This window comes from Eretmochelys imbricata, chromosome 1, assembly GCF_965152235.1.
Source record: "Eretmochelys imbricata isolate rEreImb1 chromosome 1, rEreImb1.hap1, whole genome shotgun sequence".
NCBI classification, from domain to species: Eukaryota; Metazoa; Chordata; order Testudines; family Cheloniidae; genus Eretmochelys; species Eretmochelys imbricata.
In genome coordinates, this window is record NC_135572.1 from 9,002,775 (window position 1) to 9,030,715 (window position 27,941).

The 27,941-nt window shown below is 46.1% G+C and overlaps 1 protein-coding gene across 1 annotated transcript; it reads left to right on the forward strand.

The window, feature by feature from the left end:
* Positions 1–13,708: 13,708 nt before the first annotated feature.
* Positions 13,709–14,707, forward strand: LOC144279741 (olfactory receptor 52P1-like). The gene has a single exon (XM_077841364.1). It carries the CDS (start codon positions 13,709–13,711, stop codon positions 14,705–14,707), a length of 999 nt encoding a protein of 332 aa, XP_077697490.1.
* The last annotated feature ends 13,234 nt before the right edge of the window (positions 14,708–27,941 follow it).

Here is a 27,941-nt window from a genome sequence, read left to right on the forward strand (position 1 = left end):
CCTTCTACCCATGCTTTGAGGTGCTGAGTTGTCGGGGGAGTGTGGCCAAGTGATGGTGTCACTTTCCCCTTTTATATCTTCTGCTATGTGCAGAGATTGTCATTGTCCCAAACAAAGCCCCAGCACAGTTAGTGGGAAAGTACAGGCACAAGATGGAGTCTAGTGTCACATGAGCTGGTCACATGCCCTTGCTTGCTTCAATGGGTCATCGCAGGGGCCATAACCCATATTCTGGCTACAACGTCTACAGGAAAGTTCATCAGCTGGGGATAAGATTCTTCCATGCCCATTGTGCTCATTGATGTGCCATCAACTTGAATAGTCCATTCACAAATGGCTAGACTGGACGTAAACTACCTTGTGGGAGTTACCACAGAAACAAACACATTTGAAATACAGGTACATAGCCAATATTTATAATTTCAGATACAAAAATGAGACATGTATACAAATAGGATCATCATATTCAGCAAACCATAGTTTTTCCAGTGACAGCTCATATGACATAGTTTGTACAAGATTTGGGGCAACTATATAACAGTGGTGAATATGTGGGTGCCAGGCTGTTGCTTTGGGGTACAGCGCATCACAACAACATATCTATCAACCTAGAGCTCTCTAAGATCTAATTTTGTGTTTTTATTAAGACATACATGTCCTCAAAAAGACAACATTCTGGTCTGTACCACAGGAGAAAAGGAAGCCGAGGTACAGAGAAAACCATCACACACGCAATATGTGACCCCCTGAAAATGTCCCTCTCATTTTCATTGTTCAGCGAGTGTCTCCTGCACTTTCTGTTTGTCAGACCTCAGCCTCACACACATTACTGGAGAAACAGACCTTTTGCCACAGTATCTAGGGAGCCATTTGTCCCATCAGGCATCATCATCATTTTCATGGCAAATCCCAAAAGAACATAGCCTCCTTGCAAATTGAGCGCTGCCCAGATTGATCTCTGGGAAGGTGTTAAAGTGGGTCAGGTTGTATATTCACACTGTGGTAGGTCTGTTGTGCCACAAAAGCTTTTGGCACCCAGGTGATCACTGGCCATATCGTGGCATTCCTCAGTATGCCCACTTCAGAATTTGCTGGTCTTTCACTTTAGCAATGTGTCCCCAGCAAGAAAGCTGCCAAAACTGACACAGAGGAGCAGCTGCTGGAGACTGTGAGCTTTGAAAACATCAGCCTGGAGTTCCTCAGCTACCAACAATTTGCTTCCATCCACTGGAGCTGGGATACCCATTGTTCTATAGATCTGCAGCTTTGTAGTAAGCCTGCAGCTGTGACATCCCCACAAAGGTTGCGGTGTCCGAACACAGCTCCCACATCTTTCAGGCAGCCTCCAACTTGATCTATGAATCTGGCATCTGCCCAGCAATCCCTCTAGACAGGTTAATATTGAGCTGGTTGCAGTTTTCAGTTGCAGGCTGCTTCATGGTAATGACTAGGGGCTTAGTTTTACCTTAATTAATGACCAGACTATTGCGCACTGCTTCGTGCCCAGCCAGATGAGTGCTCAGCGGAAGCAATTCACAGTGCTACACCTGCAATTGCCACCGAAGTGGATGGAATAACAGACCCTTGAGTGTTTGTAACTGGCACCTAGGGTGGGATGCAGACTAGAAGTAGCAGAGAGAGGGAGGCATGTGTGTGTGGGAAGAGTTAGAAAGGAAAGGGAGAGAAAAGGAACCAAAATGCATGGATGGAAAGAGTCCAAGAGAGGGAGATGGGACGAAATCCACTAGAACAGGGACTTCCTCCCTCTTCCATTCTGGGGAGCACTTTTCAAGGGAAAGAAATCCTCTCGCTGACCCTAAAATGACACTGCCTGGTTCAGGAAACCTTTCCTTCTGGGATTCTGGCTGGATCAGTCAGGGAACTGGACCACTCTGGGAAATATTGAGGGCAGAGGAGAGTGGGCCACATTAGGGTGAAGAGAACATTTTGCGGACACCTCCCTGCAGATTTGGGATCACCCAGCTCCACTCCCGTTCCTCTCCTAGTTCCCTAGCATCCATGCACCAGCTCCAGGTTTGCTGTCACAGCCTGCTTGAGCTCCCGTATCTGGACACCTGCCAGGCAGCTGTGTTTGGGTCCCACACGCTGGACCATGTGTTTTTGAGTTGGAGCAGGGTTCAGGCCCTACTCTAGGTCTGGTTTTCTAGGTCCACTCTCTGGGTGCAGCTTCCATTCTTGGGTGTAATAACTTCATTGTCTATACTTCCCTTTGATGTTTGTAGTAAACCGCCTATGAACTACTCAATGGATAATTACCTTATGCTGGTGAATGGAAGAGTTACCTGTGTATACATAGGAAATAGGTAATTCTACTTCAAAGCAACAATTCTTCATTATCATTGTCATAAATATAAAGGGAAGGGTAAACCCCTCTAAAATCTCTCCTGGCCAGAGGAAAAATCCTCTCACCTGTAAAGGGTTAAGAAGCTAAAGGTAACCTCGCTGGCACCTGACCAAAATGACCAATGAGGAGACAAGATACTTTCAAAAGCTGGCAGGAGGGAGAGAAACAAAGGGTCTGAGTCTCTCTATATGCTGCTTTTGCCGGGGATAGAACAGGAATGGAGTCTTAGAACTTTTAGTAAGTAATCTAGTTAGGTATGTGTTAGATTATGATTTCTTTAAATGGCTGAGAAAAGAACTGTGCTGAATAGAATGACTATTCCTGTCTGTGTGTCTTTTTTGTAACTTAAGGTTTTGCCTAGAGGGATTCTCTATGTTTTGAATCTAATTACCCTGTAAGGTATCTACCATCCTGATTTTACAGAGGTGATTCCTTTACTTCTATTAAAAGTCTTCTTGTAAGAAAACTGAATGCTTTTTCATTGCTCTAAGATCCAAGGGTTTGGGTCTGTGGTCACCTGTGCAAATTGGTGAGGATTTTTACCAAACCTTCCCCAGGAAGTGGGGTGCAAGTGTTGGGAGGATTTTGGAGGGAAAGACGTGTCCAAACTACATTTTCCCAGTAAACCCAGTTAAAGTTTGGTGGTGGCAGTGGAAATTCCAAGGGCAAAGGTAAAATTAATTTGTACCCTGGGGAAGTTTTAACCTAAGCTGGTAAAAGTCAGCTTAGGAGGTTTTCATGCACGTCCCCACATCTGTACCATAGAGTTCAGAGTGGGGAAGGAACCTTGACAATCATAGCCTGCCAGTGGTCTGTAAAAGAATACTTGGGTCCTGATCCTGTCATCTCAGTTCTGCTTAAGCTTCATCAGGGGAAGCTCAAGTCACAAGACTGAGCTCTCCAGTTCCATTCTGGATCACCCTGATATTGGACATTGGACTGCAACCTAAGGATCAATTCTGAAAGAATTCTTTGCAACTCTAAAACTCACCATCTCTGCCATGAAACTGGCTTAAGAATTCTATTCATATCACAATATATAGTGATGTCTGGTTACTGCAGGGCAGAGGGAGATGTAGAGTCATTAACCAGGACTGCCTCCTATCCGCAGGCAGGCACTTTGTCAGGCTGCAGCAGCTCCCATCCCAACCCCAGAGCAGAGGGAGCCCAGCTGGGGGGGAGGTGGAGATTGTGACGGGATGTAATCCCTGGGGGAAGCCTGGTAGCTGTTGGAACTGCTGTGCCCCCAAACCATTCAGCTGGGTTGGCCTCTCCCCCTGCTCTGCTGGTGACACACAGCCAGCCCCTCCGGGCCCTGTACTCACCCAACACGACAGCAGGTGGTGCCACACACCCAACTAAGTTACCTGAGTGCTTTACCTGAGCCACTCATAGACCAACAATGGAGGCATCAGCCAATTTCCCAGCTCTCCAGCCTTGCACCCCTCCTGGAGCATAAACCCAGAATTAGACCATCTTGCACAGCACAGTGATCTGTATAGCGTAAACTCATTAAATAGTCCGCTCCCCCCACGATGGGGGAAGATATTCAACACCCTTTCTTAATGGAACTCAGAGTCCCAAACAGTTCACTCAAAAAGACACAGGTTTAGATAAAACATAAATCAGGTTTATTAACTACAGAAGGATAGATGCTAAGTGATTATAAGTGATAACAAACAGATCAAAGGAGGTTACCTAGTGAATGAAACAAAGTTGCAGTCTAACACTTGTACACAGTAGATAGGATTTGAATCAGCAATATCTCACCCTGACTGATGGTACAAGCAGTCTTACATATTCTTGAGGCACAGGCTGCATCTGCTTTGCAGCCTGGGTTCCTCTCCCCTGTTCAAAGTCCTTTGTCTTCCTGAGCTTCTTGCAGGTGTTGAGTTGTGGGGGAGTGAAGACAAGTGATGATGTCACTCCCCATCTTTAAAGTTTCTTCCAGCTTGCCGGAAAGTCTATGTATGTGACGTGCGGGGAGGTCTGGTCCCATTGGTCAAACATTCTCCATTGTCTCCGTACTCCCTCTGAGGAGGCTTTCTTATACAGAGTTCCTGTGCTAGTGGATTCCTCGCTGGATGAGTGTTGACGACAGCAATTAACAGTGTCAGCCTACTCCTTTGGCATACCTGTAAGGCTGGTTTTGGGTGTTTCCAGCCTCACATCACACTTTAGTAACTCACACATAGCAAGGTTTCATAAAAACAACAAGAAGTCCGGTGGCACCTTAAAGGCTAACAGATTTATTTGGGCATAAGCTTTTGTGGATGAAAAACCTCACTTCTGCAGATGCATGGACTGAAAATTACAAATGCAGGCATTATATAAGGGTGACACATGAAGAGAAGGGAGTGACCTCACAAGTGGAGAACCAGTGTTGACAGGGCCAATTTGATCAGGGAGGATGTAGTCCACTCCCAACAACCAATGAGGAGGTGTCAATTCCAGGAGAAGCAAAGCTGCTTTTGTAATGAGCCAGCCACTCCCAATCCCTATTCAAGCCCAAATTAATGGTGTTAATTTTGCAAATGAATTTTAGTTCTGCTGTTTCTCTTTGAAGTCTGTTTCTGAAGTTTTTTTGTTCAAGTATAGCTACTTTTAAATCTGTTATAGAATGTTCAGGGAGATTGAAGTGTTCTCCCACTGGCTTTTGTATGTTACCATTCCTGATGTCTGATTTGTGTCCATTTATTCTTTTACGTAGGGACTTTCCAGTTTGGCCAATGTACATGGCAGAGGGGCATAGCTGTCACATGATGGCATATATAAGGTGAGTAGATGTGCAGGTGAATGAGCCCTTGATGGTGTGGCTGATGTGGTTGGGTCCTCTGATGGTGTTGCTCGAGTAGATATGGGGATAGAGTAGGCAACGAGGTTTGCTACAGGGATTTCTTTCCTGGGTTAGTGTTTCTCTGTTGTGGTGTGTAGTTGCTGGTGAGTATTTGCTTCAGGTTGGGGGGCTGTCTGTAAGCGAGGACTCCTTGTGGTTTTTGTGGATACAGATGACACTCTGATACAAGATTTCATAGCTTCACATACGACGACAGGTTTCAGAGTAGCAGCCGTGTTAGTCTGTATCCGCAAAAAGAAAAGAAGTGCTTGTGGCACCTTAGAGACTAATGAATTTGAGCATAAGCTTTTGTGAGTTATAGCTCACTTTATCAGATGCATGCAGTGGAAAATACAGTGGGGAGATTTATATACACAGAGAACAACCCAAGGGGATATCAATGTTTAGCTGATTAAGACTTCTAGAATGATACATCACAGGGCATACTTTGTACAGAACATACCATAATTACATCATCATGGTCAATATGGGGTGCTTTGGAGTGCAGAGGAAACCTGGTCTGCTGTATGGAAAGGGAAACTGAGGCACACAACTGCATAGCATTGATGAATACATGTACTGAGTTCTCACCAGTTGGAACAGCACAATGGTTGACAATAATGCACATATACAAAGACAGGTTTTCTAGTGACCCAGAGAAGGCACACAGAACTTTGTAAAAACACATGTGGAGAACACTACAATGTTTGCAACACTTGAGCATTGTATGTTCCAAACCTTAAGAAGGCCGTGGGCACACTGCCTCTGAATTAATCAGTGACAAGCACTCCTGAAGTAAACTAAGAGGGGAGGTGTGACATTCTGCACCCCAAAGCAACTCCCTGGCACTCCCATATTTACCACGGTGATGTGATTGTGATATGTTTTATACAAAGTATGTCATGTAAGGTATCAACTGGAAAGTTATGATTTGCTGAATATGATTACCCTATTTGTATGCACGTCTCACTTTTATACCTAAAGTTCTGAAAGCATGCAAGGGCATATAACCAGCTCATGTGACACTGGACTCCATTTGTGCCTGGACTTTTCCACTAACAGGGCTGGGGGCTTTTGACTGGAAAAATGAAGCTCCCTCCACAAGGCAGAAGTCATAAAAGGTGGAAGTAATAAAATCACTCCCCTCATAATTCAACACCTGGAAAAACCTTAGGAACAAGGACCGAACTGGGGATTTGGTCCCAAGCTGAAGGCATTTCTAGCCTGTGTATGGAAGACAGGTGGACGGTTTGTACCATCAGGGTGACACACTGCGTGATTCAAATCCTGTCTAGTTTATAGAACTCAGATTGTCATTTTGCTTTATTTCTTAGGTCACCTCCTTTGATCTGTACACTTATTACCTGTCATCACTTATAATCTATCCTTCTGTAGTTAATAAATAGGTTTTATATATTTTTACCTAATACAGTGTGTTGTTTGAAATGTAAAAGGGAAATATGCTCAGGAACAGAGGCTGGTGCATTGTCCTCTCCACACTGAGGGAGGGGCGGACTGGGTAATCAACTTACACTCGCCAGCTTCTGATCAGGGTAAGACATTATAGCTCTCGGGTCCTAGGTTGGGGAGCTGGGGGTAGGGGGGAATTGGCTGGAGCCTCTCTATTGTTGGTTCATGAGTGCCTAGTGAAAACATTCATACAGTTGCATCTGGGTGTGTCTCTTCCTGTGGAAGTGCAAAACCTGGAGCAGATAGCAGCTTGTCACAGCCTCACAGTGTGAGAGGGAGCCCAGGTTGGTATGACAGAGGGCTCAGTGGCCCAGTTGCAGGTTGCATCCTGGGCAAGTCTCTCACAGTCATGTAACGAACAACCATTGCTACACCATGAATCCATTTCCTTCTTGTCATGCGCTCAGTTACTAATGGAGAGACCGTGGTGACAGTAGGGAAGTCAGGACTCCTGGGTTCTGTCTGTCATTCTCTGTGTGACCTTCACCAAGTCACGTCTCCCTTTGCCTCAGTTTACCTATTAGTATAATGGGGATATGTTCATAGTAACTTTCCTTTGCTAGGTGTTTTGAAGATCCTTCAATGAAAGTTGCCGCACAGTATGATGATAGTTACAGATGAGAATTACTGATCCCTGATCCCTTAGCAATAGCTCCGGGTGCCTGCAGAAAGTGTTTGTATCTCCCCTCAGTCACCTTTCTCCAGATCTCTCTGTCTTCTCTCTACCCATTAATACTGGGCATTTACAGGGTATCAGACCCTATGGAGAGCTGCCCATTATCCTTTGTTTTCTTACCAATCAACTCTACTTTTTAAAAATACACAGAGCAGCCAATGCCTCTTTGACTCAGCGGAGAGCCCAAGAGTTCTCATCTCCCTTTGGGAAGGTCCCTTAATAACTGTTTACTCCTGAAGCTGGATAAACAGCACAGAAGCGCAGACCCTGAAAGAGAGACATTAGCTGAAGTGTCTCCGGTGTCCAGCTTGTTTCTGTTTAGATGCTACTTCTCCCCTAGAGGCTGAGCGAACCCCCCTGGGATTGCACACAGCTAGATTATAAGGGGGCATGCCTCTGTGTCGGCTCTCAGAGTGGGATGCTGCTGCAGATGCTGGGGTGAGAGAGATGGGGGAAACGGCTGCCTGCGGGGGATTCCCAGGGAAGACATGTCTGGCTCAGAATTCACAGGTACCCATCTCTTGCTGAGGAGCTCACCTGCTCGACAAACCCAGTGCAATGTGGGCGTGATGGGATAGAGAATAGGTTTGTGGTCCTTTCCGCTCTGCGCAGCCATTAAACATGCTGGGGCCCTTGCCACAGAGGACGTGTTTGCTCCAATATCACTGGGCAAAATGTCCCTCTTTGCTCTGCCCCGGCTGATGGGCTCCAGCCCCAATGTGGCTGCATTTCAGTGGCGCACAGGATCCTTCAGGATGAAAGGTGACAATAGAAGGACAATGCAAGACCAAATTCTGAGGCTGTGGCCCATATGTTTTCAGGCCCCACTGAGGCAAAACTCCCCTTGGAGTAAAAACTGAGTAAAGACCTCAGGAGCCAGCTGTGTGTGAGTTAATGCAGAGGGACTCTCACCTCCTCCTCTTGCATTTCAGGCCTCTGGCTGTTAACGGGGGGCTCTCACCTGACTTTCTGAGAGAAAGCATGGAGGGGCTAGGGCTCCTCACTGGAATAAATATATGCATTTTTCAACATGGGCAAGACGTCTTTTCTTCTGGTTTCATTTGAGAAGTCGGCTGAACTGTTATGCCTGAAATGTTCAAAAAACAATTCAGCCATAAGCAGACACCCAATGTGGGAAATTTCAGTCCAAACAGTTAAAGTTTGGCAAACTGAAAATGAGATCTAACTGAAGATGTCAGACAGCTATTAACATATAGATATTCAGGCCTGTCTGCAAAGGCCTATACTTTAAGAATTTAGGTGTATTCTTATCACTTAGCTAGTTATAGAGGTACAAAACAAGAATCAAAATCAGTCTGCCTGTTTATAGGCCTTCTCTCGCTATGATAGTCTAAGGCCTTGTTCTTAGGCTAAGGCCTTTGGCTAAAGAGCGGGGGCAGCAATGACCTGGAAAGTGAACAGTCACGTCCTCACCAGTCACACTGAAATAGAGCAGTTTTGGGCTGTTAAAAAGGTGATCCAATCTATCCTCTCCAGAGAAAGGGAAGAGCCTAGAAGATTTAAAGAAAACTTAGCTTGATAGCCTCCTGTTAGGCAAGAACTCACTTATCAATAGCTGGGGTGCAAAATCCCTCATTTCTTTGTTGTTCTATCACTGTAGTCCCCACTTCCCTGTTGTTTGTCTGTATAATCTCTGTCTGGCTCTGTGATTGGTTCTTTTTTTACAAGGGGGGCGGGATTGGGAACAGGGAAATGGGAACAGGGACACAGGCAAGGCTCTGTGACATCAGAAGTGGAAAGGAAAGAAATTGGAATCGTTACTTGAGGGAAATTCATCCCAATAAACATCGAATTGTTTGCACCTTCGGACTTTGGGTTTTGCTGCTCTCTCTTCATATGAGAAGGACCAGGGAATGGGAGGGTGAAGGGATACGCCCTCTAACAACAGCCTTCACTAACGGTGGAGCCCCCAGCACCGTCTGCATTGGTGAATCCCATTCAGCTATGCTCTTTGCTCCAATAATGTGTGTGGCAAGGAGTTCCACTGGCCAAACATGGATTAAGTAAATAATTTCCCTTTCTCAGTGTTATCTATTCAGACTTTCGAGGTAATTGAATGTTCCCTTGTTCATGTGCCTGACCTACTTTCTTTATCGATAGATTCACAGGGTTTAAGACCAGAAGGGACAATGAGATCATCTTGTGTGACCTTCTGTATAACACAAGCCATGAAATTTAATACAGTTACCCCTGTATTGAGCTCCAAAACTTGTGTTTGACTAAGACCTACTCTACACTAGGATTTTACATTGTAGAATCATAGAGCCACAGGGTGAGAAGGGACCTTCAATCATCAGCTAGTCTAACCCCCTGCCAAGATGCAGGATTTGTTGTGTCTAAACAATCCAGGACAGATGCTATCCTGCCTCCTTTGGAAAACCTCCAGTGAAGGAGCTTCCACAACCTGCCTAGGTGTCTGTTCCATTGTCCTGCTGTTCTTACAGTGAGGGAGTTTTCCCTGAGATTTAATCCTAAATCTGCTCTGCTGTACTTTGAACCCATTGCCTTTTGTCCTGCCCTCTGTCTCAAGAGAGAAACAAATTTTCTCCATCTTTTTTATGGCAGCCTTTCAAATACTTGAAGGCCGCTATCGTGTCTGTCCTTAATCTCCTCTTTTCCAAACTAAACATACCCAGTTCCTTCAGCCTTTGCTCATACAGTTTGCATTCCATCCCTTGGATCATCTTTCTCGCTCACCTCTGGATCCTTTCCAGTTTCTTTACATCCTTTCTAGACAGTGGTGACCAAAATTGCACACAGCACATCAACTGAGACCTAACCAGTGCTGAGTAGGGCGGTACTATCACCTACCATGACTTGCATGCTATGCCTCAGTTAATGCAACCCAACAGTGAATTTGCTTTTTTTCCAACAGCAAAAGAATCCACACCCCTGAGATGTGTCACTGTATTCAACCTAACCCCAATATAAACAGCATTCTTCCATCGACCTCGCTACCATCTCTCAGAGAGGTGAATTACCTACAGTGACGGGAGAACCCCTGTCATCCATGTAAGTAGTGTCTACACTTCAGCGCTTTGCAGCACTGCTGTAGTGTTTTAAGTGTAGACAAGCCCTCAAGCAGATTTTTCCAGAAAAGCATCCAGTCTGGATCTGCAGACATGGGGCTTTGGAGAATCCACCACTTCCCTTTGCAGTTTGTCCCAAAGATTAATCACACCGACTGCTAATCATTTGGCCCTGACTTCCAATTGGACTTTGTCTGGCTTCAGCTTCCAGCCATTGGGTCTTCCTCTGCCTTTCTAAACGAGATTACAGAGCCGCTTAGCACCCACTGTTTTTTCCCCATGGAATTCTCTGCTTGATTGTCTTTTTGATGAGATAAATAGATGAAGCTCTTTTAATCTTTCTCTGTCAGGCATCCTCTCCAGTCTCCAGTCATTTTTGTGGTTTTTTTTCTGCACCCTCTCCAATTTTATAACATCCTTTTTGAAATGGGTACCCCAGAACTTCACGCGGTCAGTTTCATCAGTGCCACGTACAGAGGTAAAATCCTTCCCCTGCTCCAACTCACCACTCCCCTGATTATGCATCCAAGGATCTCATTAGCCATTTTGACCAGAGCATCACACCGGGAGCTCATGATGACTTAGTTGTTCACAATCAACCCTAAATCCTTTTCAGGGTCCCTGCGTTCCATAATACAGTGCCCTAGTCTGGGGGTCTGGCCTGCATTCCCTGTTTCGAGAGGATCACTTTGCATTTCACAGTATTAAAACATTTTGTTTGCATGGGCCCGGCTCAACAAATGCTCCAGATCATTTGGTATGCCTGCCCTGGCCTCCTCATTGTAACCACTCTGCCAGTCTTTGGGTAGTCTGCAAATTTTACTTGCAACAATAATCTATTTGCTTCCAGATGATTGATGAAAATATTGAATAGCATCTAGCCTTGAACTGATCCTTGCAGAACCCCACTACAAAGACCTCCATTTGCTGAGAATGGCCCATTGACAACTGGTTTCTGAGATCTGTTAGAAAGCTAGCTTTTCGTCCATGTAACAAAATCTACTGATATAGTGTTCATTTTTTAAACTGAATGTTTTCCCCTACTAAATCCAATGCCTCAGAGAAATAGAAGTCTATTGCATCTGTTTGGTTACCTTGATCAACCAAACATGTATTCTCATGAAAGGATGAAATCAGATTTATTTGACAAGACCTGTTTTCCATAAACCATGTTGTTCACTGGCATTAATTATACTCCTAGATTTGTCGCTTTCCCTCCACTGCCTGCATTCCATCTTGTCTGCATCAGACTACTACTGCACCTCCCAGAACATATCTTCCTTGCTCCATCTTGGGGGCTTTCTTATCCGGTGGAGACACTTGGCTGGAGTGGAGGGGGTGCCTCCTTTCAAGGACATATCTGGTAAAGCATAAGTAACAATAAACAAAAACATTATCGTTAACTATATGTACAGAATTGAAATGCTACATTAAAATACACCGCTGGTAACTCACCAGTCACTTTCCCGCTGACCCTTGATAAGCAGACATGCCTGTGAACAGTGCAAGCATGGTGAGTGTTCCCAGGGGCGAGGGACATTGTGCCTGGGAGAAAAGCAATGTGAAAGGGGTCATGCGGCACTTCTTGGGGGACAATACTCAAAAGTTTCCAACCCTTTTCCACAGGTGGGAGTCATTGTGGCAGATATCTCTCTCCTGAGGGTAAGCAAGGGTGCATCTACTACATGCTTGCGGTTTCTGCCCCAGTCCCTATGCTGCTCGCCTGTGTGCTGCTTTGGTCCTTGCCCAAGTAATTGCAGAATGGTGAGAGAAAGTGTCCCTCAATGGGGGAAGGAACAAAGAAGCTCTGCCAAGGAACCTCCAGCAGAGGTTTGGCAGGTACCTGCAGGAAGGTTTCCTAGAGATCTCTCTGGAGGATTCCAGTGAAATCTTGGTGTGCATCAAAACCCTGTTCTGCCATACTGCCTAGCTGTTTGGGGAAATGCCCAGCAAACACAAACACTGCCAGCCTTGTACATTTCTCTGCCCTCAGCCCACCTCTGCACTTCACAAAGCAAAACCACTTACCAGGGGTCTCCTCTCCTGCTTCTGGCTCACCTGATTGTGACTGCCGAGACTGGCTGGACACCTGCAGAGTGGAGAACAGCTCCTGACTGGACATAGCACTGGGCAACCCTGGCATAGGCTGCACATCTTTTAATGCCTCCACCTCTTCATGAATGACTTCCTCCTCTGTGTTAGGTCCAGTTTCTGTAGGCTCCAGCCCCACCGAAGTATCCACAGGGCTCTTGGTGGTGGAAGTTGGGTCACTTCCAAGGATAACATCCAACTCCTTATAAAAATGGCAGTCTGGGGCTCAGCACAGGAGCGACTGTTTGCCTCCCTTGCCTTCTGGTACGTGTGCCTCAGCTCCTTCAGCTTTGCTCTGCACTTCAGCTTGTCCCGATCATAGCCCTTTTCCTGCAAGCTGCAAGAAATCTTCCCCTAGGCACTGAAATTCCTACAGCTGGAGCACAGCTGGAACTGCACAGCCTCCTCTCCCCAAATACTGAGCAGATTCAGCAGCTCCACAGTGGTCCAAGCGGGAGACCATTTGCTGCATAGAGCCGCCATGGCCACCTGGGAAGATGTGATGTGAACATTCCACGCCGAGCAAACAGGAAGGGGAATTTCAAAATTACTGGGCCTTTAAATAGGGAGGAGAGGAAAGTATTTACCTGGATGCACGGCAGCAGAGTTGAAACTCCTGACCAGAGAGGTTAGGATGGGCATTGTGGGATGCCTTCCAGAGGCCAATTACAGTGATGAAATCAAGCACAGTGTGTACACTGGCACTTCAGTGACAAAATTTTTGCATAAAAAGCCTTACAACTCTCGTTAAGGTGCCTTTATTACATGACTGAAACTGAGGAGTTGTGTCATCAAAAGTGGCTTTGTAGTGTTTACACCTCCACTATTTCTTCACCAAATGCTGCCTTTTGGCGAAAAAAGGTGACAGTGTAGACAGGGCCTAAGGAACAATCAGGGAAAACCAGTATCCACTCGTGTTTCCTGTTGGTGCCTATAAAGATTTCCCACACCACGATGTGTAGGAATTGTTGACACAGGGAGCACCATAAAATATGGAATTGGCATTATTAGGGTCAGTTGTTCATAATTCATTTATCTGAATAATGAAAATGTCATTTTTCAGTGTGTGTGGAGCGACCAACCTGCTTCATCAATGAGAACAGCCTCCAGTAGTGCATGAAGTGTCTCATATTAACACTGTCTCTCCATCCAGGTATTTGTCCTGTGACTATCGCCCTACAGCCTGGGTTCATACAGGAAGTCAGGGGAACATACGGTACATGCAGGAAACACCATTCTGCCTCAGTGTTGGACACTTTCTCTCCTACTCCATGTCAGATTCCAACTCAACTGACTTCAACAACCCCTCCACCTTCATCCTGCTGGGCATTCCTGGCCTGGAGGCAGCCCATGTCTGGATCTCCATCCCCTTCTGTGCCATGTACGCCATAGCCATCCTGGGGAGCTTCACCATCCTGTTCATCGTGAAGAGGGAGCCCAGCCTCCATGGACCCTTGTACTATTTCCTCTGCATGCTGGTCATCACTGACCTGGTCCCGTCTACGGCCGTCCTACCCAAAATGCTGAGCATCTTCTGGTTCAATTCCAGGGAGATCAATTTCAGTGCCTGCCTCACCCAGATGTACTTCATTCTCAGCTTTTCTGTGATACAGTCTGGGATCCTCGTGGCCATGGCTTTTGATCGCTATGTGGCCATCTGCGATCCCCTGAGACATTCCACCACCCTGACAAACCCTGTGGTGGCCAAAATTGGCCTGGCCACGGTGCTGCGTGGCATCATGCTCGTATTGCCCTACCCCTTCCTGGTGAGGAAGTGGCCATATTGCAGAACCAACATCATTCCCTACACATTCTGCAAGCACATAGCTGTGGTGAAGCTGGCCTGCGCAGATATCCGCATCAGTAGTTACTACAGCCTCTCTGTGGCATTCTTGGTGACTGGTGTGGATGTGTTTTGTATCGCTGTGTCCTATATCCAGATCCTCAGGGCCATCTTCAGCCTCCCAACAAAGGATGCCCGCCTCAAGACTTTTGGGACCTGCGGCTCCCACCTCTGTGTCATCTTAGCCTCTTACACCCCACATCTCTTCTCTGCCCTCACGCAACGGTTTGGGCACAATGTGGCCCTGCATTTCCAGGTTCTCATGTCCAACATGTACCTCCTGGTGCCCCCCATGCTAAACCCCATCATCTATGGGGCGAAGACTCAGGAGATCCGGGATAGGCTGCTCCAGCTCTTTACTCAGAAAGGGACCTAAAGTTTTCTCCTGATGCTCTGGTTCTCAGACCACACTCCATTCAGAGGTAGCTGGTGATATAGTGCTGGGCCCTCCTCCCTGAATCACTGACTGGCCAGTCAAAGAGATATTAAATCCTTTCCTCACCTTACTGTGCTGTGTCAGCGTGACAAACTGGGGAATCTGTCTATGTGCAACTCATAGGGTTGCCACTTTTCTAATTGCTGGTAACTGGAAGCCTAAGGCCTCACCGCTCTACGCTGCCTCTTCCCCCAGGCTCCACCCCTGCTCTACCTCTTCCCCTCAAGGCCCCTCCTGCAACTCTTTCCTCTCCTCCCCCTGTCACTAAACATTGATATCTCCTTGGGCTGTACATGCGATCATTGTATGTGAAGTTATGAAATTGTGCTATGTGTGTGTTATTAAAGTTCAGGCTTGTTTCAGGCTTGATGGGACTACGGCTGATTTAAACCAATGAAGTCTCTGGAGTACAAAGATCCCATCCTGGATGGGTTGTTCAGTCCTTTGTTCAGAGCTTCAGTTTCAAGCACAGTTCCTCCAGAGGGCAGAAGCAGGATTGAAGACAAAATGGAGGGGATTCCAGGGCTTTTCATATCCTCTGCATGTGGAAGGATACCCCTTTCTTCTTACTGTGGAAAATCACAGCAGAAAGGTGGAGCTTGGAGTCACATGGGCAAGTCACATGTCCATGCATGACTCAGTTTGCAGGCGGCAGCCATTGCTCACATGCTATCTTGAACGTTCCCAGGAAGGCTCCTCAGATGTGGATTGGAGTCTCCCAAGCTCCCTTGTCAGTTAAGTGTTTCTTCATTGGGCACTTACTCAGAATAGTCCTTTCTTGAGAAGCTGACCAAATGCTTCACGGATGCTACTTAGAATCAAACACATTGAGATATAAGTATATAGCCAATATTCGTAACTTCAAATACAAAAATGATACACACATACAGACAGCATAATCATAACCAGCTAATTACAGCCTTTTTATAGAAACCTTACTCAACCTACTTTGTACAAGATTTGGTGCCACTATAGGACCTTGCTTGCAACTATGATCTATATGATCACAGTTCACATCAATAACATCACCCCCCTTCAGGAGGGATCTCAATTTCAGGCAATCTTTGGGGTCTTGGTATGCCAGGGTCTGATGAGTTAAGGAAGTAAGAGGGATTTATATGTTGGCCAGCCCTCTGCAGAGCTAGGTCCCAACCCCAGGGTTATGCCCATGAAAATAATCCACCCCCCCACACACACACACCTTGCACTTTCCCTGTGATCCCCACTCCCAGCACTGGGTCCTTCCCCTCCCCCTTTCCTAGAGGGTTGTGATCTGTGCTCTCTGGGCTAAGAGGTGTGTCTCTTCACAGCTGCTTTCTGTGTTTTCCCAACCCTGGGAATTTCCTCCTCCCCTCTGTCAGTTGGGTCATTAGCATTTCCACAGACAACCATCGATTCAGTTGGACCTGCATCCTGTCTTCAAGAGAGAGAGTTAGTTTTCACAACCACGTCAGGAACAAAGTCCTGAAAAATTGTGACCTGGATTGGAATACCCTGCGTCACCCCTCTCTCTATCCCCGAGAGGTAAGTTGTGTGATGGCTCCCGTCCGGCAGGTCAGTTACACTGTTCCCTCTCGAAGCCTGAGCCACAGGTTGGGTGCCTGGGTGCACAAATGCTGAATCATCCATTCTGTCCTGAGCATCCTCCCCCATGTGATCAGTGAGCAGACATTCCTGTTCTCCCACTATTCCTCCCCCAGTTTCCTCCTCATGGCCCCCTCTAGGACACCTACCACTATGCTCTTTAGAGTGGGAACTATCCCCTGGTCAGCTGTGAAGGGCTCACAGCTAGCAGCCTGGACAGTTGTCTCAGTGGCAGGCTCCACACACCCCTTTCTTCCTGAGGTGGTGTTGCCTCCTGCTGCAGTGTTAAAGGAACCCACACCCACCTCCTCAGTGGTTTCTATGATTCTATCTCCCTCCTCTAGGCTACCCTCTGGAACACATCTTCCTATGCTCCCTTAGATTTGGTTTGGCCCGTGTTTGGCAGCACCATGGACTTTTTTCTCCCTGAGGCACCGCTACCTTCAGCTGAAGGGCAGGAGCTGGTCTCAACCACCCCCACCCCTGGAAACATGCAGCTTCCTCCTCCTGCAGAGGAATCAAGGAGACTCTGTCTCTTTCTTTCAGCAGTTCCTGGGACTTTCCCCTTTTCCTCTGAAGTCCCAGCAGAACGCTCCTTCTTGCTGCGTGCGGACACTTTAACAGCCTGAGCTACATGGAAGAAATCATTGCCAATTAGCATATCAATAGGGGTATCGTCTACTACCCCCACTGATAATACAGCTTCCAAACATTTGGTTTCGATGTGCACTTTAGCCAAAGGCACAAGGATTTTGTAACCATCAAACAATAAAAGCCCTGCCATCTGTCCTGTCAGTATGTCACCTTGTTGTACTATACTCCTCCTAACTACCAAAATTTCTGCCCCTGTATCTTCCCACCCATGATGTTCCCTGCCATTCAGTGCTTCATGCCTAGTTGTACAAAGGCTAATTTTACAAACCTAGTATGATAAGTGACAGTGCCTGAGGGGCTTCTGTGCTCTGAATAGCAGCATTCACCTGGGCTACCTGCTGCCTGCTTTCTTTGAGTACAGGGCATTTATTCCTCAGGTGATCAGTGGAATTACAATGATAGCACCTCCTGGACTCTTCCATTTTCACAGGAGATTCGGGTTGGAGATTAGAAGAATGGGGTAAAATGGGACCATGCTTCCCACCAAGTGTAAACCCTCCATCTGTAGTTTATTCACAATAGATGCTTGTGTCTGTTCAAAGTCATCAGCTAGAGAAGCCATCTCATCCACAGTTTTCACCTTTTTGTCCCATAGACACTGTTTCACATCATCTTTACCTGTGTTTAAGAAGTGCTCCTAACCAACCAGCTAGGTCAAACATTCCTTCAAATCTTGTAACAGCTGTGCCCCTTACCCACTTTCCCATAATATCTTTAATTTTTTAAACATATTCCATGTTGCATACCAGCACCCCCTTAAGATTCCTAAATTTCACTCTATATCTTTCAGGGGAAAATCTGAAATTGTTTCAAAACCATTTCTTTGAATTTACAATAATCTAAAGCATCACCAGTTGGCATTTTATTGACTATATCCAGAGCTTTACCAGATAAATTAGCAACTAAAGTGGGCATCTTCTGGGCATCAGGAATCTTATGTATCACACAGAGACTCTCAAAGATATTCACCAATATCCCCTGCCTCGTTGTATGCAGGACACAGTTGTTCCCATTTGAGGATTTTTGGAGAGGTGGGAATCAGTGGAGTGGAAAGGTTCTAGTTCAGCTTTTCCAGCAAGTCCAATTGGTAATTCTGCTCTCTCTCTCTTTCTTCTCACTTTCTTGTTGTTTTAGTTCCATAGCCTTTCTGTGTTCAGTCTCCTCTCTGGCAGCCTCTGCCGGCTTTAGCTGCAAAATTCTCCTATGTTCTTTTTCTTTTTCTACTGCCTGCAATCTGAATAGCTCCAATTTCACAATCATTTCTCAGTTTTCGCTCATCTTGCTGCTTTTCTGTTCCTACTTCCATTTCCCAAAATAAGCAAACAGAAAATAACAAACTGGTCACCTCTTTGACTGATCTCCAACTATCCCACTCAGAATCTCACTTAAAATTTCTACACCAGTGTATGAAGTGCAAATCTCACTCAGAACAAGGGTTGCATTTCAACCTGCTCACTGTGCCAGTCTTCCCCGGAGTACAACACAGAATTGGGGTACCACTGAGCCCTCTTGCACACTAATCTGAGTCCCCTTTCACACTGTGATTATGTGACAAGCTACAGACCCCTCCAACTCCTCCACTCACACAAACATTCACAGGCAGGGACACACCCAGCTGAATTACATGAATGCTTTCACCAGCCATTCATGAACCAACAATAGAGAGGCTCCAACCAGTTCCCCCCAGCTCCCCAGCTTAGGACCTCAGAGCGGTACCGTCTTGCCTTGGTCAGAAGCCTGACCAATGTAAGTTTATTATGCAGTCCACCCAGTCTCAGTGTGGAGAGGACAATGCACCAGCCCCTCTTCTTGAGCAGATTTCCCTTTTGCATTTCAAACAACACACTGTTTTAGGTAAAAAACATAAAACCAATTTATTAACTACAGAAATATAGATTTTAAGTGATTTTAACTAATAAGTGTACAGATCAAAGTAGATTACCAAAGAAATAAAGGAAAATCCCAATCTGAGTTCTAGAAACTAGACAGGTTTCAGAGTAACAGCCGTGTTAGTCTGTATTCGCAAAAAGAAAAGGAGTACTTGTGGCACCTTAGAGACTAACCAATTTATTTGAGCATGAGCTGTCGTGAGCTACAGCTCACTTCATCAGATGCATACCGTGGAAACTGCAGCAGACTTTATATATACACAGAGAATATGAAACAATACCTCCTCCCACCCCACTACATACCACACAGACTATGCTGACAGCTTGTGCCACACGCTCTCAAAGAAACTGCGGAATCACCTGATCAACATCCTCTACAGCAAACAGGGAAAGATTAAGAATGAGCTCTCAAAAATGGATACTCTCATAAAAAACAAACCTTCCACACAAACTTCCTCGTGGCTGGATTTTACTAAAACTAGACAAGCCATTTACAACGCACACTTTGCTTCTCTACAAAAGAAAAAGGACACTAAACTTTCTAAACTACTACATGCTACAAGGGGCCACAGCAATGGTTCCCTCAACCCACCTAGCAATATTGTTAACCTATCCAACTATACTCTCAGCCCAGCAGAAGCAGCTGTTCTATCTCGGGGCCTCTCCTTCTGCCCCTCCACCCCCACGAACATGATACAGTTCTGTGGTGACCTAGAATCCTATTTTCGACGTCTCCGACTCAAGGAATATTTCCAAAATACCTCTGAACAACATACTAATCCACAGAGGTCTCCCTACCAACACTACAGAAAGAAGGATTCTAGGTGGACTCCTCCTGAAGGTCGAAACAGCAGACTGGACTTCTACATAGAGTGCTTCCGCCGACGTGCACGGGCTGAAATTGTGGAAAAGCAGCATCACTTGCCCCATAACCTCAGCCATGCGGAAGGCAATGCCATCCACAGCCTCAGAAACAACTCTGACATCATAATCAAAAAGGCTGACAAAGGAGGTGCTGTTGTCATCATGAATAGGTCGGAATATGAACAAGAGGCTGCTCGGCAGCTCTCCAACACGAGCTTCTACAAGCCATTACCCTATGATCCCACTGAGAGTTACCAAAAGCAGCTACAGCATTTGCTCAAGAAACTTCCTGAAAAAGCACAAGATCAAATCCGCACAGACACACCCCTGGAACCCCGACCTGGGATATTCTATCTACTACCCAAGATCCATAAACCTGGAAATCCTGGGCACCCCATCATCTCAGGCATTGGCACCCTGACAGCAGGATTGTCTGGCTATGTAGACTCCCTCCTCAGGCCCTATGCTACCAGCACTCCCAGCTACCTTCGAGACACCACTGACTTCCTGAGGAAACTTCAATCCATCGGTGATCTTCCTGATAACACCATCCTGGCCACTATGGATGTAGAAGCCCTCTACACCAACATTCCACACAAAGATGGACTACAAGCCGTCAGGAACACTATCCCCGATAATGTCACGGCTAACCTGGTGGCTGAACTTTGTGACTTTGTCCTTACCCATAACTATTTCACATTTGGGGACAATGTATACCTTCAGATCAGCGGCACTGCTATGGGTACCCGCATGGCCCCACAGTATGCCAACATTTTTATGGCTGATTTAGAACAACGCTTCCTCAGCTCTCGTCCCCTAAAGCCCCTACTCTACTTGCGCTATATTGATGACATCTTCATCCTCTGGACCCATGGAAAAGAAGCCCTTGAAGAATTCCACCATGATTTCAACAATTTCCATCCCACCACCAACCTCAGCCTGGTCCAGTCCACACAAGAGATCCACTTCCTGGACACTACAGTGCTAATAAACAATGGTCACATAAACACCACTCTATACCGGAAACCTACTGACCGCTATTCCTACCTGCATGCCTCCAGCTTTCACCCTGACCACACCACACGATCCATCGTCTACAGCCAAGCTCTGCGATACAACCGCATTTGCTCCAACCCCTCAGACAGAGACAAACACCTACAAGATCTCTGTCAAGCTTTCTTACAACTACAATACCCACCTGCGGAAGTAAAGAAACAGATTGATAGAGCCAGAAGAGTTCCCAGAAGTTACCTACTACAGGACAGGCCTAACAAAGAAAATAACAGAACTCCACTAGCCGTCACCTTCAGCCCCCAACTAAAACCCCTCCAACGCATTATTAAGGATCTACAACCTATCCTAAAGGATGACCCAACACTCTCACAAATCTTGGGCGACAGGCCAGTCCTTGCCTACAGACAGCCCCGCAACCTGAAGCAAATACTCACCAACAACCACATACCACACAACAGAACCACTAACCCAGGAACTTATCCTTGCAACAAAGCCCGTTGCCAATTGTGCCCACATATCTATTCAGGGGACACCATCACAGGGCCTAATAACATCAGCCACACTATCAGAGGCTCGTTCACCTGCACATCCACCAATGTGATTTATGCCATCATGTGCCAGCAATGCCCCTCTGCCATGTACATTGGTCAAACTGGACAGTCTCTACGTAAAAGAATAAATGGACACAAATCAGATGTCAAGAATTATAACATTCATAAACCAGTCGGAGAACACTTCAATCTCTCTGGTCACGCAATCACAGACATGAAGGTCGCTATCTTAAAACAAAGAAACTTCAAATCCAGACTCCAGCGAGAAACTGCTGAATTGGAATTCATTTGCAAATTGGATACTATTAATTTAGGCTTAAATAGAGACTGGGAGTGGCTAAGTCATTATGCAAGGTAGCCTATTTCCTCTTGTTTTTTCCTACCCCCTCCCCAGATGTTCTGGTTTAACTTGGTTTTAAACTTGGAGAGTGGTCAGTTTGGATGAGCTATTACCAGCAGGAGAGTGAGTCTGTGTGTGTATGGGGGTGGGTTTTTGGAGGGGGGTGAGGGAGTGAGAGAACCTGGATTTGTGCAGGAAATGGCCTAACTTCATTATCATGCACATTGTGTAAAGAGTTGTCACTTTGGATGGGCTATCACCAGCAGGAGAGTGAATTTGTGTGTGGGGGTGGAGGGTGAGAAAACCTGGATTTGTGCTGGAAATGGCCTAACCTGTTGCTCACTTTAGATAAGCTATTACCAGCAGGACAGTGGGGTGGGAGGAGGTATTGTTTCATATTCTCTGTGTATATATAAAGTCTGCTGCAGTTTCCACGGTATGCATCTGATGAAGTGAGCTGTAGCTCACGAAAGCTCATGCTCAAATAAATTGGTTAGTCTCTAAGGTGCCACAAGGACTCCTTTTTTTTTTAGAAACTAGACAGTGTTTGAATCAAGCAGTATCTCACCCTGATGGTACAAACAGTTCACCAATCTTCTATACATATGCCAGGATTTCTCCTTTCCAGCTTGGGACCAACTCCCCAGTTAAAATATTTTCCCTCTAGCTGTGTTTTGAGGTGTTGAGTTGTGTGGGGAGTGAGGCCAAGTGATGACATCACTTTCCCCTTTTATAGCTTCTGCCAGGTGCAGGGAACTTCTGCCAGATGCACAGTTAGTGGGAAAGTACAAGCACAAGATGGAGTCCGGTGAGCTGGTCACATGCCCTTGCATGCTTAAGTGAGCTATAGCAGGGGCCATTACCCATATTCTGGCTACAGCATCTACAGGAAAGTCCATCTGGTGGGGATAAGCTTCTCCCATGGCCCATTGTGCTCACTGATGGGCCATCAACTTGAATAGTCCATTCACAAAGTAAATGGGACTGGATGTAAACTACCTGGATGTAAACTACATCACCTGATGTGTAAACTATACACATCAGCTCGTGTGTAAACAAAAGGGCGGACGGTGCTTGGGGGATAAACAGATGGCTGCCAAAAAATTCCAGGCCAGGGTCGCTGTAAAAAATGTAAAAAGGGCTAAAGAGGTAATGAGGGAAAAAACCCAAAAAGAGATGCCCCCTACCAGAGGCTCTCAAACTGGTATGTCTGAAAATGGGGAGGCGAAATCAGACTCTGGTTTAGAAAATTCCCCAGAGTGCTCTCTAGACGGAGTCCCATCTACTCCCAATGACCCTCACGGAGGCGTCTGAGAGTCTGACTCTCAATTAGTATCGGATGTAGAAGATGCCACTGATGGTTCCGTAGAGGAACCCCCAAGTAACCCTGAAAATGCAGAGGTGTATATGGAGAGAGTGAGAAGTTGGCAACGTGAATTACCCAGATTTGGGGGGTCGGTGTATTGTGAGGAGTTTCGTTTTGTTCATCTTGAGCAAATAAATTCAGCTCAACAGGCTGTTGAAGCCATACACAGAGGGATACAGCTAGTTCTTGATGACGTTAATGGTAGGGTAGGCCCTGATGATTACGTACAGTTACGTTTAGAGAGCCGTTGTTTAACTAACCCTTTGTTTTCAGTCAGAAGAACTAGGGATGAGCTGTCCGCTGAGGATTTCTTAAACCAGGCCTCAAAGCTGCTTCAGAGCAATAGAGAATTGCATCTCGATGGGACGTTGCGCCTCGTTGTGACAGTTGTAAAAAATAGGGGTGGGGGCGCTCAAAGAGTTTTAAATTCTATCCTTAGTAGTCAGATTAGTCATAAAAAGAGACAATGTTTAGTAGACCTGACTTACACCGGTACCAATCTATGTTTTGCGGGAGGGCTCTTGGCCGTCATGGCCGGTCATAAACCTACGGATGCAGAATTGTTAGCAGAGGCGAGAAAGTTGCACGAGAAACTGGGGTGGTCAGATCAAAAAAAGGTTCTGCTCAGTGATGTAGCAAAGTTTGAACAGCATTTAGGAGTTAACATACAGGTGGTGCTGTATGCGGTGAAAGGTGGCTGGGGTTTTTTTAAAACGGGGGACCCCGTGTACCCTAAGACTTATTTCATCCTGTTGCACAATGAACATTACTATGGGGTTCTGGATGTGAAAAAGTTGTTCGGAGCAAAAAGTTACTGTGAGTTTTGCCACACGGTGTACAGTCACGACCACTCTTGCAGGTATCGTTGCAATCTCTGCTTGAGCGCAACATGCTCTGACAACATGGGTGTGCAGCTGAGGTGTCCTAGCTGTAAACTGTATTGTCGGTCCAAAGAGTGTTTAGACAGACATGTCAACTGTGCGTCAAAAACCCAAGTTGAATGCCTGTCTAAAACTTTGTGCGATAAGTGTCAGGCGTACGTGGACAAGCGGCACAGGTGTAAAGGGAGGCGCTGTAAGCAGTGTCAGGGTTTGATCGTTGGAGATGTAGACGTTCACCTCTGTTTTATGGACAGCCTTAGAAAGCCCGAATCATCAGAAAAGTATATTTTTTATGATTTTGAATGCATGCAGGAGACTGGGTTGCACACTCCCAATTATATTTTTGCGATGTCCCTAAAGCCGGAAAAATCCTGGGAATTTAAGGGTGACGAATGTCTTTCTATGTTTGTTAAGACCTTTATTGGCAAAGAGTTCCGGGACTACACGTTCCTAGCACACAATTCCAAAGGTTATGATGCGTATTTCTGCGTTAGACAGTTACTGAAGGAAAAGATGTGCATAGAACTGATCACTCAGGGCAGTAAACTAATGTGTGTGGAAGTTAAGGCCCTTGGCATTCGTTTTATAGACTCTTTAAACTTCTTGCCCATGAAGCTTAGCAAACTCCCACAGGCGATGGGGTTTGAAGGTTGCAAAGGGTATTTTCCACATTTTTTTAACATTTTAGAAAATCAAAATTATGTGGGGTCTATGCCCGGTGTGGAGCACTATGGTGTAGAAAGCATGATGCCCAGGGAAAAAGCAGAGTTTCTCGACTGGTATCAAGACCACAGCTCTGAGACTTTTGACCTGCAGAAAGAGCTTGCGTATTACTGCCAGCAGGATGTAAAAATTTTGAGACAGGCTTGTATCCTATACAGAAAAGAAATTATGAATATGACGGAGAAGGTCGATCTAGTAGAAAGAGAACCCGGTAAATTCACCGAGATAAAACTGTGTATAGATCCGTTCCGGTACATAACGCTGGCATCCGTCTGCATGGCTATGTACAGGTTTATGCTTTTGGAGCCTAACACGGTAGCTCTTCTCCCTCCAGACAACTATCACAGACAGAAAAAGAGATATTCAACCCCACCTATCCAGTGGCTGTTGTATATCTCTCAAAAAGAAAATATACAAATACAGCACGCTTTACAGGGTGGGGAACTACAGGTAGGCCCCTACTTTTTAGATGGTTATGCCAATATTGACGGGGTACACACAGCCTTTGAGTTTAATGGGTGTTTTTTTCACGGCTGTGTCGCCTGTCATTGTGAAAAAGTACAAAACCCTATGATGGGTACAACTTTTGGATTTCTTAACTACAAGACGCAGCTCAAGACTGACTATCTAAAATGGCTTGGTTTTGTAGTGAGGACTCTTTGGGAGCACGAGTGGGTGGTGATGAAAGAAACAGACAGGGAGCTTGCGAGCTTTTTAAACCGAGCCCAGTTACCCCAGTCTCTCATGCCTAGGGATGCTCTTTTTGGGGGGAGGACGAATGCCATCCATCTATATTATAAACCTAAGCCCGGCAAAGAAATCCACTATTATGATTTTACCAGCTTGTACCCTTTTGTAAACAAAACCAAAGACTACCCTATCGGGCACCCCGATATAGTTTATGACAAATTTGGATCCATGTCTTGTTGGCAGCCGGTGTCAAGTGGAGTGCCCCAGGGGTCGGTCCTGGGGCCGGTTTTGTTCAATATCTTCATAAATGATCTAGAGGATGGTGTGGATTGCACTCTCAGCAAATTTGCAGATGATACTAAACTGGGAGGAGTGGTAGAAACGCTGGAGGGCAGGGATAGGATACAGAGGGACCTAGACAAATTGGAGGATTGGGCCAAAAGAAATCTGATGAGGTTCAATAAGGATAAGTGCAGGGTCCTGCACTTAGGACGGAAGAACCCAATGCACCGCTACAGACTAGGGACCGAATGGCTAGGCAGCAGTTCTGCGGAAAAGGACCTAGGGGTGACAGTGGATGAGAAGCTGGATATGAGTCAGCAGTGTGCCCTTGTTGCCAAGAAGGCCAATGGCATTTTGGGATGTACAAGTAGGGGCATAGCGAGCAGATCGAGGGACGTGATCGTCCCCCTCTATTCGACATTGGTGAGGCCTCATCTGGAGTACTGTGTCCAGTTTTGGGCCCCACACTACAAGAAGGATGTGGATAAATTGGAGAGAGTCCAGCGAAGGGCAACAAAAATGGTTAGGGGTCTGGAACACATGACTTATGAGGAGAGGCTGAGGGAACTGGGATTGTTTAGTCTGCAGAAGAGAAGAATGAGGGGGGATTTGATAGCTGCTTTCAACTACCTGAGAGGTGGTTCCAGAGAGGATGGTTCTAGACTATTCTCAGTGGTAGAAGAGGACAGGACAAGGAGTAATGGTGTCAAGTTGCAGTGGGGGAGGTTTAGGTTGGATATTAGGAAAAACTTTTTCACTAGGAGGGTGGTGAAACACTGGAATGCGTTGCCTAGGGAGGTGGTGGAATCTCCTTCCTTAGAAGTTTTTAAGGTCAGGCTTGACAAAGCCCTGGCTGGGATGATTTAATTGGGGATTGGTCCTGCTTTTGAGCAGGGGATTGGACTAGATGACCTCCTGAGGTCCCTTCCAACCCTGATATTTTATGATTCTATGATTCTATGACCCCTTGCAAATTATTTTGGAATTGCAAAAGTTAAAGTGTACTCCCCACGAGGCCTCTTTTTCCCATTGTTACCTGTCAGAGTGGGCGGCAAGCTTATGTTCCCGCTATGCCGAACCTGCGCGGAAACCGTGCAGCGGGAGATGTGCACCCACACTGACGAGGAGAGGGCCATCCTGGGGACTTGGTGCACTGTGGAATTGAACGCAGCCATAGCGAAGGGGTACATGGTGGCTAAAATCTATGAAATCTGGCATTTTAATGAAAAATCTGATGAACTCTTTTCGGAGTACATAAAATTACACCTCCGCCAGAAACAAGAGGCTTCAGGGTATCCCAGCTGGTGCACAGACGAAGACAAACAAAATAAGTATGTTAACGATTTCTACCAGAAAGAAGGCGTGCTTTTACGCCGACATGAGATCAGGCTAAACCCCGCTAAACACCAAATTGCTAAACTGTTTTTAAATTCTCTGTGGGGTAAATTCGGCCAAAGAACCAACCTACCCAATACCAGCATCGTGAGAGACCCCGACGAACTCTTTCAGTACCTATTTTCCCCCAACTACGAGGTTTCATCCTGTGAGTTTATCGATGATGAAACAGCACGCAAAAGAAGCACGCAAAAGACCGTTATTCTATCTCTGGCAATACCAATGTTTTCATAGCCTGTTTCACCACCGCTTATGCCCGCTTAGAACTATACAACCTCCTAGACGGATTGCAAGAGCGGTGCCTGTACCACGACACTGACTCTGTGATATTTGTGAAAAGGGAGGGGGCCTGGAATCCCCCTCTGGGGGATTATTTAGGGGACCTCACGAGCGAGATCCCACCAGATCAACACATCACCGAGTTTGTGTCGGCAGGCCCAAAAACATACGGGTATAAACTGTCGGGAGGAAATGCTTGTATGAAGGTCAAAGGTATTACCCTGAACGTAGCAAACTGTGAAAAGATCAACTTTGACAGTTTGAAAGATCTAGTCCTGAACTATTGCACGGGTCTGCAAGAGAACCCCTCAAAAAAGATAGAGGTGCAGCAACCCTCTATTGTAAGAAACAAAAACAGTGGCAAATAGAGACAAAAACCCTTAAAAAAACACAGAAAGTCATTTACAACAAGAGGGTCCTAGGAGAAGGGCAACTGAACCAATTTCACGAAGCCCTCCACCTCCATCCTGCTGGGCATTCCTGGCCTGGACTCAGCCCATATCTGGATCTCTATCCCCTTCTGCACCATATACGCCATAGCCATCTTGGGGAACTTCGCCATCCTGTTCATTGTGAAGAGGGAGCCAAGCCTCCATGGGCCCATGTATTATTTCCTCTGCATGCTGGTCATCACCGACCTAGTCCTTTCTATGTCTATCCTA